The sequence below is a fragment of the Pteropus alecto genome, unplaced genomic scaffold, assembly GCF_000325575.1.
Source record: "Pteropus alecto unplaced genomic scaffold, ASM32557v1 scaffold108, whole genome shotgun sequence".
Classification (NCBI taxonomy): Eukaryota; Metazoa; Chordata; class Mammalia; order Chiroptera; family Pteropodidae; genus Pteropus; species Pteropus alecto.
The window spans coordinates 527,986-541,234 of NW_006441946.1; the positions used below are offsets into that span (position 1 = coordinate 527,986).

Genomic DNA, 13,249 nt, shown 5'->3' on the forward strand with positions numbered 1-13,249 from the left:
TTGATCGTGTGTGTGTGTGTGTGTGTGTGTGTGTGTGTGTGTGTGTGTGTGTGTAGTTACAAGGTCACCGGTTTATTGTAGAAAGATGTAACTGAGGAACGGCCAGGCATGGGGCTGGGGCGTGGAGCACCCATGCTCTCCGAGCACACCCTCTTCTGAATCCTCACGTGTTTACCAACCCGGAAGTTCGTCAGTGTGCTGTAAAGCAAGACTTCCTTATTTCCGTTTTCAAACAAGGCACACATCCAGTTTGAGGCGCACAAGGTGATCTCTGGCTTTGTACTGATCGAAAGATGGAGCAGGTGTACTTTTCCTCTTCCTTCCCCTAAGTACGGCCAGGAACACTGGACACTGTGTGCAAAACAAATGTGGAACTGGAAGGTGCTGAGAAGAAAGTGGACTGACTGGGGATATTGGGAGCCGAGACATGGCAGAGGGCTGAGTTCCCTGGGTCTTCTTTTTGCCTTTCAGACCAGGCCTGGAGAAGCCAGCAACCCAACACCACCAAAGGGCTCAGACCAAAAGGCCCAAGAAAACCTGCTTTCTGGCTGGAAGTTGAAGAAAGTGACAGCCCACTGGACAGAACACTCTCAGAAGACACTGAGGACCCCACCTCATCTTTGTTGTCAAAGGCCGGTTGGGGACTCTAGACTTCTCCCCATGACAAGCTATATGGAGGTGACTCGCTGCCGGTGGTGTTAGAGAAGGCCGGGCGGGGGCTGGGAGTCTCATCTCTGCTGCGTGGTAGCAGGGTCCACCCATCCCTCTTCTTGCGTTGGTGGCTTCAGAGGAGACCGAGTAGAGAATCAGGCATTTCACCACCACCTGGTGGTAACGGAGCCACGTACGGTGCCGTCACGTGGAACCCCGGGTCCAACCAGGGCGATGTGAGTAGGACAAGGGAGAGGCTGCACTCTTACGCCTTCTGGGTCAGCGGAGGCGGAGTGGGGAGCCCTGACTCCACCCCCACCTTCCTCGCCCTCCTGGTAGGAACGAGGTAGCACCACCCTTTGCCTGCGGGGACAGCGTCAGCAGAGGTGAGCTGAACAGAGCACTTAAGTCAGATTCCAGGTCTGATAACATAATACCGCCAGTATCGAGGCTTCAGCTGAAAATCGCATCACGTGGAGGACTAGGAAAATCTGAACCTGCGAACGAGAAGACAGCTGACCGCAAGTCAGAGGTGACGCAGACGTTGAATAAATGTTTGACAAAGGTTGTAAAGCAACCATCAGTTTAAAAATATGAGTAATTACTAATACTTAAATTAAAAATAGAAAATCTCGGTGGAAATACAGGATATAAAGACACAAATGGAAGTTTCCGAGCTGAAAAATACAGTAAATGGAATAAAAATCCCAGTGGGTTGCGGACAGCAGAGTGGAGAGGACAAAGGAAAGCGTCAGTGAACTTGAAGATGGAACTGCGGAAGTTGCCCAGTCTGAACGACAGAAATAGACTGGAAAAAAATAAACAACCTCAGGGACCTGGGAGACTTTCACAAAAGACCTGTCATTCTTGTCACTGGAATCCCAGAAAAGAGAAGAAAGAAAAGAGATGAACGTAGGCCTGAAAATGTGTTTGAGGAACTACTGGCTGAAAATTTGCTCAGTTCGGCAAGGTATAAACCTATAAATTCAAGAAGCTTAGTGAAAGCCACACAGGGTAACCTGAAAGAAATCTGTGCTAAGACACATCACAGTCAGACTTCTGAAGACTAAAGACAGAAAATGCGAGGGAAACGTCACTTTACCTTCAGTAGAAGAGCAATTTGAATGACAGCGGATTTCTCGTTAGAAACCACGGAGGGTGAAGGGAAGTGGCACATTTTTTTAAATGCTGAAGGAAAACTGTCCACTCAGAATTCTGTGTCAAGGGAAAACATCCTTCACATGCTATGTCTCCAGCAGGCCTACCCTGAAACAATAGAGGAAGTTCTCGAGACAGGAAATGACGTAAGGGATGCGGGAGCTCCAGGAAGGAAGAGCTAACAGTGGAAAGAGCAAACACTGGACATTCAGTAGACGTCCCTTCTGTGCATGATATGAGGTTCCCTATGCACGTGGAGGAAGCATTTAAGATGATTTCGTGAGAAGTGGGGGAGGGCAGAGGGACATAGAGAAGGGTGAGGTTTTAGCACTTCACCACGAGCTGGTAAAATGCTGATAATCAGTAGACTGATAGGTTGTGAAAATATAATTAACACCTAGAGCAGCTCCTAAAAAAGTCGTACATAAGAGAGATACTTGAACTATGTTATAGATAAATCAAAATGAAATCCTAAAAAACGTTCAGGTAACCCAGAAGAAGGTAGAAAAAAAGAAACGGAAACAAAATGAGAGAACAAGCGGAATGAATTATGCACCGCGATCAGGTGTGTTTTATTCAGTACATCAACTGAAGTGATTACATATATGTAGTCATATGTTATATAATACATAATATCAGTGTAATTGACCTGTTAGCGGGCTAAAAGGAAAAGCCACACAATCATATTAAGGGATACAGACAAAAATAAGACACAGTTCAACAGTCATTCCTGAACCACTCAGAAAATGAGCAGTAGAGGGGAATTTTCTCCACTTGATAAACAATGTTTGCAGAAACCTACAGCTGCCACCATACTTAATGGCGAAAGACAGTATTTTTACCTTGAGGTCAGAACAAAGCAATGACATTTGTTGTCACCATTCTAATTGAACATAGTACTGGAATTTCTAGCCAGATCAATGAGATAAGAAAAGGAAGTACTAAAGGCATACGGATCAGAAAGGAGGAAATAAAACTGTCCTGTTTTTAGATGACATGATAGCCTACATAGAAAATGCCATAGAATCCACAAAAAATCTAGAACTAATGAGTTCAGCAAGGCTGTAGGATACAAGCTTGATGCACAAGCCTTTTTATTTTTTTATTAGCAATTAACATGTAGAAGTGGAAATATATGTTTAAAATGGCTCAAAAAATAAAAATACAAACCAGGATAAATTTGAGAAAACATGTAGGACTTTTAGAGGGAAAACTACAAAACTGAGGAAAGTCATCAAAGACAATGTAAATAAACAGATTTACGGTATTTGTGGACTGGTAGGTGTATCATAATAGAGATCCCAGTTCTCTCCAACATGAACGGATTGAACACAGCCCCCATCCAAATCCCATCGAGGTTTTTGTAGCTGTGGAAGTGGTTCTAAATTTATAAGGCAAAGGAACTGGAATAGCTGAGCAGCTCTGGGATCGCTAACCGATTTCAAGACCACGTGTTATCGGCAGAGGGATGGATGCAGAATAGAGGGCCGAGAAATAATCCCACGTAAGGATAGCCAGTCGGTTTTTGACCAAGATGCCAAACTTTCTCAATTCAGCATAGAATAGATAGTCTTCAGCATAGGGTGCTGGAGTAATTGGATATCATCAGCAAAAAACAAAACCCAAAACCTTGATCTAAACTTCACACCTTGTAAATATCGACCCCAAATAGCTGAAATGTAAATGTAACCTACAAAAGGAAAATTTTAAGTGTATTGTAGTGTGTGTTCACTACCCAGAGTTAACCAGTGTCACCCCAATAGATTCAATAAAATAATAATATTTTTAAAAGAAAAATTTAAGAAAATATAAGAGAAAATTTTTAGGATTTAAGATTGATGAAAATTTCTTAGACTTGCCTAATTAGAAGTATGATTCATACAAGAAAAGCGATCAATCGGATTTCATCAAAATTAAAGATTTACTTTGTGAAAAACCATGTTAGGGTGAAAAGACAAGTGGTAGACTGGGAACAGCTATTTATAATCCACCTATCTGACATAACTCATGAAGAACGTAGAAAGAAACCTCAAATCTCAACAGTAAAAACCTCAATCTTATTAGCAAAGGGGTCGGGAGACACAAAGAGGCATTTTAGTGAAGAAGATATAAGGATGGCAGATGAGCCCATGAAAAGATGTTCACTTTCACTAGCCACCTGGGCAGTGCAAATTAAGACCATTAAGACAGGCTATCGCACACCTATCAGGACAGCCAAAATTAAAAATAGTGGTGATACCCAATGCTGGTGAGGGTGCGAAGGACAGAATCTCACGTGTTGCCGATGGGAACATGAGAGCCACTTTGGAAAATAATTCGGTTTCTTAAACTCACTGCAGTTAAACGTAGTTACTTTATGACCCAGCAATTCCATTCCTAGGTATGTACGCAAGAAACGAAAACAAAGGCACACAAAAGCTCGCACACTAATGTTCAGAGTGGCGTCACGCGTGATAACCTGAAAATGGAAACGACAGTTCCGTCAGCTGACCAATGGAGAAATAGGGTGTGTGTGGCAATGGAAAGGAGTATGTTGCCGATACATGCTGCAACCTGGATGAGCCTTGAAAACATGCTGAGTGGAAAAAGCCGGTCACAGAAGAACAGGCCATATATTTTTATTTTTTAAAAAAATTTTTAACACCTACAGCACCTGGTCTTCCTAGGTGGTCTCCCATCCAAGTGCTAACCAGACCCGACCCTGCTTAGCTTCTGAGGTCAGACGAGATCCGGCATATTCAGGGCGGCATGGCCATAGATTAGACCAGGCCATACGTTGTATGAATCCATTTATTTGAATTATATCTCAATAAAGGCTTTTTAAAACTACACATGCATTTACCCTGTGCCCCAACAAAGGCCCCCTTGGGCATTCATCCAAAAGAAAGAAACATATTTATACAAAAACTATGTATTATTGTTCGTAGGAGCTTTGCTTTTAATGGTAAAAATCTGGAAAGAACCAGACTCTTGCAGTAGGTGAGTGGTTAAACGCGTCGGTGCGTCCGTAGCGTGGGAGGAGGAGCTGCCCGGGCAGCGGTCGGTGGGGCTCGGCATCAGGCTCACAGTCTCAGAAGGGCACTCGCTCTGTGCCCGCGTTCACGCAGCATTCTCGTGACAACACAAGTTGGAGATGGGTGGCTGTCGGGGAGAGCTCAAGAACAAGTGGGACACTTGCGGCCATTCCTATGGAGTGGGCGGGGGATGGAGAGGGTGAAAAGATACTGTCTGGTCAAAGAAGGGAGCTAAATATATTAAGCTATGAACTAACAGATTTGTTGGGAAGAGGCATCAGAGCAAAAACTGTCTAAAATGTGAGACTGCCGTTGAAGGACAGTGTCGCGTGTGTTACTTAAGATGATGTTAACAGTGATGTGATCATGTTGGCGGGAGGAATGGATAACAGCAGGAAGTGCGTAGGGAATGTCCAGAGCGAGTCAGTGCGGGTCTGCTGTCCCGTGGCAGCCCTGACCACACGCGGGCCCTTGGGTGCGGCCGCTTCCGGTTGAGATGCGCTGTGAACACGAAACACACGCCGACGCTGGATGGAAGCGTCCGCACCGAGACGTCCCATGAGTATGTTTTGCATTGACTGAAGTGTCATTTTAGACATATTGTGTTAAATAAATGATGAAGAGTAATTTCACCTGTTTTTACCTTTTTAATGGGACTACTAGAAAATCGATGTGTGTGGCTTGCATCGCATTTCTCTAGAATGCACGGTCTGGGACCTGCAGTTAGGTGGTTCGCCTGGGAAAAGTGGGTTAAGGGAGAGTTGTTTTGTATTTCACGCTCTTTGCGATTTGATTTTTAAAACATGTTAGTGAAATTTGATAAAAAATTACCTCTTTAACAAAGGCTGTGGTTTCTGCCTTAAAACTTGTCACATTCTAAATTACATAGTAAATGCTAACCAGAGGAAGGAAGTTAGGAATGAAAAGTAGTCACTGTCTTGTCTGCTGTTTTTCCTTCATTTCAGTTTGCTATAATCAGAAATGAAGTGCTTGTTGTCCCTGCTTTTGTCTAGCTTATTGCAGGAGTGACCAGGATATCACCTTGGAGAAGTAATGCCCACAGAAAGCGGGAGTTGTTCAGCTGCTCGCCAAGCCAAACAGAAACGCAAATCTCACAGCCTTTCCATACGCAGAACTAACAGCTCGGAGCAGGAGAGGCCGGGCCTGCCACGAGAGATGCTAGAAGGACAGGTAAGTTGGCGCTGCGTGCGTTTGTGACGTTCCGGAAGTGGCTGGAATGCACAGGTCTCCAGAGTAGAGAGAGTGTGGGTAGGAAAACAGAGCTCCCCCCATGAAGCTGTCAAGCGCAGCAGCCTGCACAGCGGCAGGGTTCAGTTCCCAGGTCGAGGTGTTTACAGCACTGGCTAGTAAACGCGTGGCTGGGACTGGGGCAGTTCTCCCACTTGGTGCGGGCAGAGCGGCCATGCAGCTTGGTTGCCCCATCGTCTTAAGAAAGGGAGAATTGGGGTGGCCTTTCAGTGGTCACCTGTTCCCTGGAGAGTTTCTGCAGTCAGATCTCTCAGTCACTTTTCTGGACTTTACCCAGTGTCTGCTGTAGTGAGTGTGTCATCTGCTGTGTATCACAGTAGGCCTTTCCGGCAATTTGATGTTTCCTTTGAGTAGTCGAGATAATTTTATTGATAAAGATAAGTTTTTCTACTTCCTTCATTGTGATGAAAATGCGTTAGCATTTTTAAAGAATAGTATGAAGCCTAAATAAAAGGATGTTATAATAAAATAAATTATAGACATATCTGATGTACGTTTGTATCAGTATGTATAGAAATGTAAGTGCATCCAGATGTATGACCATTCCTTCATGACTGGAGCTGATTCATTAGCCCCCAGGCTCCAGGACACTATGGCCGAACTCGGAGGGGTCGAACTCGGAGCAGTGGGCGGGTAGGGTGTCGGCCTTGGCAGAGCCGTGCGGGGCCCCGCCCTCCGGGTCGGAGCTCCTGGGGGCAGTGCGTGCGGATCCTAGCGCAGTTGCTGGCACACAGTGAAGGTTCATTGGAACCCTGTTAGGATGTTTTGAATGGATAAGGAAATGAACAGCTGGTTCTGCTGTCTAAAAAAAAGGATGTTTTACCTTAGTATTGGAAATAAAAGCATAGACTTTAAGGAGCCCCCAAAATGGCTTTGACATTCTTAGTGTGTGAGTGAGCTCAGTGGCCGTAACAGAGCACCCCAGACTGGGGGGACTCCAACCACAGATCTTTACACTCCCCCCGTCCTGAAGGCAGAAAGTGGGAGGTCAGGTGTGGGCAGGCTGGCTCCTCCAGAGGCCGCTGTCCTTGGGGTACAGACGGCCACCTCCGCCCCGGGGTCCTGGAACGGTTGTCCCGCTGCGTGTCTGTATCTTCATCTCTTCCCATAGGGACACCCCGCCGACCCCGTCTGCCTTAGTCACTGAGGCTCCCGCACTGTCCCATTCCAGGGTGCTGGGTGCCAGGACGTCCACATATGAGTGTGAGGCCCACAGATCAGCCTGTCACACTTAGCAAAGTGAGCGTTTGAACCGGGAGCGTGCGGTGGAACCTCCGCGATGCTGGAATGTTCTCCATCTGCACCATCACATACGGGAGCCACAAGCCCCATGGAGCTCGTGGGACTGAGATTTAAAAAGTTAGTTACGGTTAAATAGGCACGCGTGGCCCCTGGCTGCATGGTGGACAGTGTGGGTGAACAGTCCAAGAGGCGTTTTTGGGTTTCCATGCAGTCCAGCCGTGAAAGCTGCCCGGCCTTGGCTGGCGTCCTGCAGTGTGAACCCCGCGTGGGTGCGCGTGTTCTCCCCGGGCCTTCCGGGTGCCCAGCCTCCATTGTGATGTAGCACAGAGGCCGCTGCATCAGGGCAACCCTTGTGAAGGTCGCTCAGAACCCTGGGGCCGTGCAGCCCCGCCCGGTGTCGCCCGCGCTCCCGGGCGGCACGCACCTGCCTTGGACACTGGTGTCCGGCAGGGCTGCTGCACGGCGCTCCGCGTGCTTCCGCAGTGGCAGGGCGTAGCGATGGTGTGGGGTGCAGGCAGCGGGCATGGTGGGTGTCCAGGGCTGTGAGAGGGCAGGGACGCGGTCACCGGTGGGTGTGAGCTGAGTGCTGGACCAAGTGACAGTGCTGCCCTGCAGCTGTTGGGGGTGGGTCCCGTGGGAGGACAGCTGCCCCTTAGGCTCATCGTGGAAGGAGTTGGGGCAGGGCGAAGCCTGGGGCTGCTGGGGCCGCGTGCGCACAGCCCCTGTCCTGCCGCCAGGCGCTTGGCCCCCTGCGCAAGTGCAGATCCTCCCGAAAGCTCTGCTGGTCGCAGCTTTTCTGCTGAGCTTCCTGAGGTGACACCAGAATTTTAGGCCTCCGTTCAGGGTCTGGGAAGGCGAGGGACCCCGGGAGGGCTGTCGGGAAGGGCTATCAGCAGGAGCGTGACGGTTTAGTTTCCTTCCCTCTGTTATTTTAAGTTTTTATTTTTTTTCCTGTTTTTTATTGGCATTTGAGAGGGATGTTGAGAGAGGCTGCACTAACCCTTTCTGCCAGTTTCAGCGTGTAAACCAGCGGCTTCACGTACATTTTTAAGTAGCTCGTAAAATTTACTTAGGTGGTTACTTCAGACCACACAGCTAAAATGCTTATATCACTAGAGATCGTTTTGTCTACAATCTAAGATGTTACAGAGAAGGATTTACTAAACATTGTATCTCTTTTTATTTGAGACTCATTAAACATCAAGAAGTGTGTGCTGCATATAAATTTGAAAAGTCACTTAGAAAATTACCCTGACAGCAGTTAGGTATTGAAACATTGTTTTAGAAGCCTTTGATAACAGTTTTGTTTGAAAATACTCAAGTGCTGGGAGCGGTCACACAGAAAATACTGTCTAGGCCATGTCTTCAGGACGTTGGAGTGTAGACTATATCAGTCTCCGTTATCAGCAGCATCTGGAAAGCAAATGCTTGCGATCACAGTTGGTGCGTAGGACGCTGCCCACTCGTGTGAGCCTAAAGTCCAGCTGAGGCGCTGCGTCTTCCCACTGACTCCCCGTGAGGCTCAAGCAGGGCCTGGAGCTGCGCGGGCGGCCCTGGGGCCTGCATTTGCCTGCTGTTCTCATTTACCCGACACACGTTTGCTCTCACAGGCCGGGTTTTCATTCTGCTTCACGACCATCTTTTAGGTGTTAAGTGGAATTACCACTATTTAGTTTATTTTGCTCAAAGCGCAATGGACATGAGGACTCTGTAAGGCAAACCTATTAGTACGTAACTTAGTAAAATTGATTTGATACCGTATGATAGAACTTAAAGGTTACTTAATATAATTTTGTTTATGAGAACTACAAATTTGGAACTTTTTGAAAAGGTAGGCTTATTTTCTCCCTTGTAAGAAGAAAAATTTAGTTATTTTTAAGAAATGCTTGTTCTTGAATCCCGTGCTACCCTGGGTAACCATTTGTATAGTTTGATTTTAGTTTCATCTACAGACATTTGTAAGTTTAAGTTCTTTCAGCATTTTATGTATAAGAAATAAAACGTAAAGATATAAAATGAGCTTCATGTTAAGGATAACTCAGTTTGGAAACAGTGTTGGTGCTTGGTAGTAGACTTTCTCATTCATTCTTCTTAAACAAAACCTTCCTTTTCTTACAGGATTCTAAACTGCCTTCCTCAGTTCGCAGTACACTTCTGGAACTGTTTGGTCAAATAGAAAGAGAATTTGAAAACCTTTATATCGAAAACTTAGAATGTAAGTATCTCCTGTCTTAATACACTTTTAGAACTTAGAAATCTTTGAGAGTCAAATTTGTAGGTAGACATTCACCACTGCATCCAGTTTCTTTTCAGCTACAATCAGCTTAGTGGCTAAGAAAAACCCGGTTACCTGGCAGCTCTGTAGACCAAAACTGGGTGTGGGCGGAGCTGCACTCCTCCTGGAGGCTGAGGGGCTCTTCCCCAGCTTGTCTGGGTCGCGGCAGACCCCACTGCCCCGCAGCGAGGATAGGGGTCTCCATCTCCCTGCGGGCCTTCCCAGGCCAGAGCCTTGGCTCGAAGCCCTTCTCCTTTGTCCTGCAAAGTGTCCGTGCGATGGGGTCCTCCTGCTGGATCTCCGACCGCCTCTTAAGGATGTGGGGGAGGGGTGGGCCACCTGGGTCATGCAAGGGTCTCCCTGTGCACTGTTCTTCACTGTAGTCACACCTGCAGGCTCCCTTTGCCACGAGGTCACGTACATGGGTTATCTTTGGAGCAGTAGTATTCTTCTGACCACACCTGCTGATCTGAATTATGATTTTATAAAAAATAAATGTATCCTGTAACTTTTCCTAGGCAAACTCTACCGTAAATTGATAAACATTAATTCACATTTCTCTTTAAAATATACCATATTTTGAGAATTTTTTCAACTGTATTACAACTGTATGTATTACTTGTTTGACTTATTAAAGGTGAAAAGGTTTAATTAGCTGGCAGATTGCTATTTTTTTTAATTTCCTTTTTGAAGCAATGTGTTCATTTGGTTAAAGACTCAAGTTGTATAAACAGAAAAGATATCTACTCTTACTTGTGCCTGTCGACCCATCCTACTCATGTTTTCTGTGTTTTTTGTCATTAGTTCTTCTGGTGATTATTTTTATAAACTGAATCTACTCCTGGTTGTCGCTCTGTCGGCTTCAGGCCACACGCTTCCGTGCGGTGCTGTGGTGTGTCGGGAGGTGGGCGTGTCCTGAACCCCCGCCACTCTGTTACTGTAAAGCTTTGCTATTTTACGGGGTTTATGTTTATAAAATTTTAACTGTAATCAGGTCCTTCATGCCTTATGAGTTGATTCCAAAAATTGAGTACTAATAAACAGCATTTGCACGATTAAAGTATTTTCACTGTAGAACTAAGCGGTGTGGTTGAATCAGTAGCGAAGAGAATATAATCCTCTATCATTTAAACTTCATTATTAGAAAATTTAATGTTTCGATATTGGATTTTCCTTATGAGTTTACCTTGAAAATTAACAGAAGAAGAAATTATTCTCACTTTTATAGAATAAAAAGGTACTTTGTCTGATTTTAAGGGTTCTCTGAAGGACTGAAATATTGTTGAGTTCCCACTGTGACACAAGGCTTTGGGTTTTATGAACTCATGCAATTTGTTTAAGAAAAACTGTCAGATTGCAGATGACCGGATGTTGGAGGTTCAGCGGCTTCCTGCTGCCTATGAGATAGCGTCGGAGTTGCTCAGAACGGATGTGCTCACAGCCTTCGCCCCCGGACTTCCCTAACTGACCTCAGCTGTGCTTTTACCCAGACCCTGGCCTCACTGCAGCCTGAGCAGAGCCCCTGCCCGTGTCTATGTGGCACTAATGCTGGCTGTGTTTGTGGCCAGGCGGGGTCCAGCTGCGTGACTGCGGTAGCTCGCGTCCTTGGGCAAGACCTTTCCCCCAGCCAGACTCTTGCCTCGTCCCTGCGGGGTAGGGCCACAGTGGGATGACAGCACCCGTCCAAAGCACAGCCGTGTCCGCTTCCCCTGTGTCTGCTCGTTCTCTTCTCTAGCTGGTGGCCTTTCTCTTCATTCTTCTCTCCTGTCCCCATGCATCTCTACGACTGTTCCTTCTCCATAACTCTCCTTGCATTTTAAATTTCTCTAATACCTAATCCTCACCTGGCCTCTGTGGTGCCATGCAGCAATAGTTAGGTTTTCTTATTTTCTGTTTTATGTTTTTTTGCTTTATTTCAGTGTTCTCAGCCAGACTGTAACTTTCACATTGGGTTTTGGACAGGGTCAGGGTCATGTGTTTGCATCTGCAGACTGAAGCACAAAGGAGACGAGGTGTGCCGAAGCCCCTGCGTGCTCATGGAGAGCCCAGTGGTGTCACATCTTCTCGTGCAGGGGGAGTGTCGTGGTTTCTGGTTCTGGAGATGGCTTAAGTTTTTTGAGAACCCTGTAAACTGCGATCTCATTTATTAGAATGTTGTTCATGTCTTTGTTTAGACAACGCCAACATATAACAGCAAGTTTGGGAAGCGGTGAATATGTTTAAACATAAAAAGTACACATTTTACCTTTTTGAAAAAAACGTTTCTCTCCCCAGTGCGTAGAGAAATCGAGACTCTAAATGAGCGTTTAGCTGCTGAAGGACAAGCGGTCGATGGGGCAGAGCTGAGCAAGGGCCAGCTCAAAACCAAAGGTGAGGGGCTTGCCGGCGGGTTACACGGGGAGGAGCCGGGATGGGAGGAGGAGCTGGGGGTGCGGCGCCGGACTCGATGCACGGGTTTTCATGACGCGACCGAATCCATGGCTCAGGCGCGGGTGTACACGGGAGAGCCAGGGGCCGCACGGCCTGGTGCCCCCCGCCAGTGGCACTGTCTCCCTGTGTGAGATGCTTGCATTTGCATCTGGCGTCCCTCCCGCTGTCAAAGTCCCGGCTCCTCAGTCATCTGACCATGCTGACCGTGTTCTCTGTCTCGGCAGCCAGTCACAGCACCAGCCAGCTTTCTCAGAAACTGAAGACCACCTACAAGGCCTCCACCAGCAAGGTATGCAGGGCACCCGGCTGCTGGCCGGTCACATGGTGCCGCAGGTGTGCACAGATGCCCTTGAAGCTGCACATTCTTTAATTAGAAATGTGTGATGGAAAAAGATAAACTTCTGGCATTTAGGAAGATATACTTTTTAAAAGGAATATCATAGATTTCTTAAGAGGCCTCAGTGTATAGCATGAGGTCTTAGAATGCCAAACCTTTCTGATCATTTCTGAAGTAGAGGAGGAAAGGATTCTGTAGAGTTATCCCTTACCACGAGTAGTAAAAAATAAGATTGGGGCAGAGGTAAGGACGTGCACGATAATACTTGCTTTAAAAAATGTGTTAGAAGTATTTAAAGCCCAGTTATTTTGTATACTAGAAGTTCATTTGAATTTACGGGAAGCATATGACTAATGGTCCTTATAGCGTTGTGCACGCTGTGTGTACCCATTTTAAAGAAAAATAACAAAAATAGGCGAGCTCTGAGACTGGGAGAAATGGCCCGATGCCAGACGTCTCGTGGCCAGTGCTGCCGTGTGTTCTGGGAGGGAGAGCTGACAGGACGCCACCCATGGGCAGGTGCTGCAGCCGAAGACCTTCACTTCCCTCCTGGCCTTACTGTGATACGTACGGGCTTGCAGCGGGAAGAGGCGCTGGGTTTTAGGGCATGCTGAGTCCCACACGTGTGCCGGCCGAGTCGCGGCCCTCCCAGTGCTGCTGAGAGCGGGCCTCCTCCCCGCGTGCTCTGTCGGCGTCTGGCGGGTGGGGAGTGCCAGGGTCATGCTGCGTCGCCGCCGTGATGGCCGTGTGTCTGCCCAGAGGGGACTGACGTATATTTTCAGGGCTCTGCCAAATCAGAGTTTAAAAGCTCTGTAGAGTGCCACCAGGTTTTCTTTTTCACTTGTTTTTACGGCTTTAGCCTGACCTGATTAA

At 46.9% G+C, this 13,249-nt stretch overlaps 1 protein-coding gene and 1 pseudogene across 5 annotated transcripts in view; one reads left to right on the forward strand and one right to left on the reverse strand.

Moving 5' to 3' along the window:
- WDR37 (WD repeat domain 37) overlaps positions 1-13,249 on the forward strand; it is a 46,031-nt gene that overhangs the window by 6,574 nt on the left and 26,208 nt on the right. For 2 of the 5 annotated variants that reach the window (XM_015594804.2, XM_006918842.3), the window contains exons 2-5: positions 5,837-6,014; positions 9,453-9,549; positions 11,884-11,979; positions 12,264-12,328. In XM_015594804.2, coding sequence (XP_015450290.1) covers positions 5,877-6,014; positions 9,453-9,549; positions 11,884-11,979; positions 12,264-12,328 — 396 coding nt within the window. In that variant the 5' untranslated portion in view covers positions 5,837-5,876. Of the gene's footprint in view, positions 1-471; positions 888-1,043; positions 2,375-5,836; positions 6,015-9,452; positions 9,550-11,883; positions 11,980-12,263; positions 12,329-13,249 lie in introns of those variants that run through there. The other 3 variants (XM_025051680.1, XM_006918841.3, XM_015594802.2) reach the window with 3 other exon arrangements.
- LOC112485449 lies at positions 4,451-4,569 on the reverse strand (annotated as a pseudogene).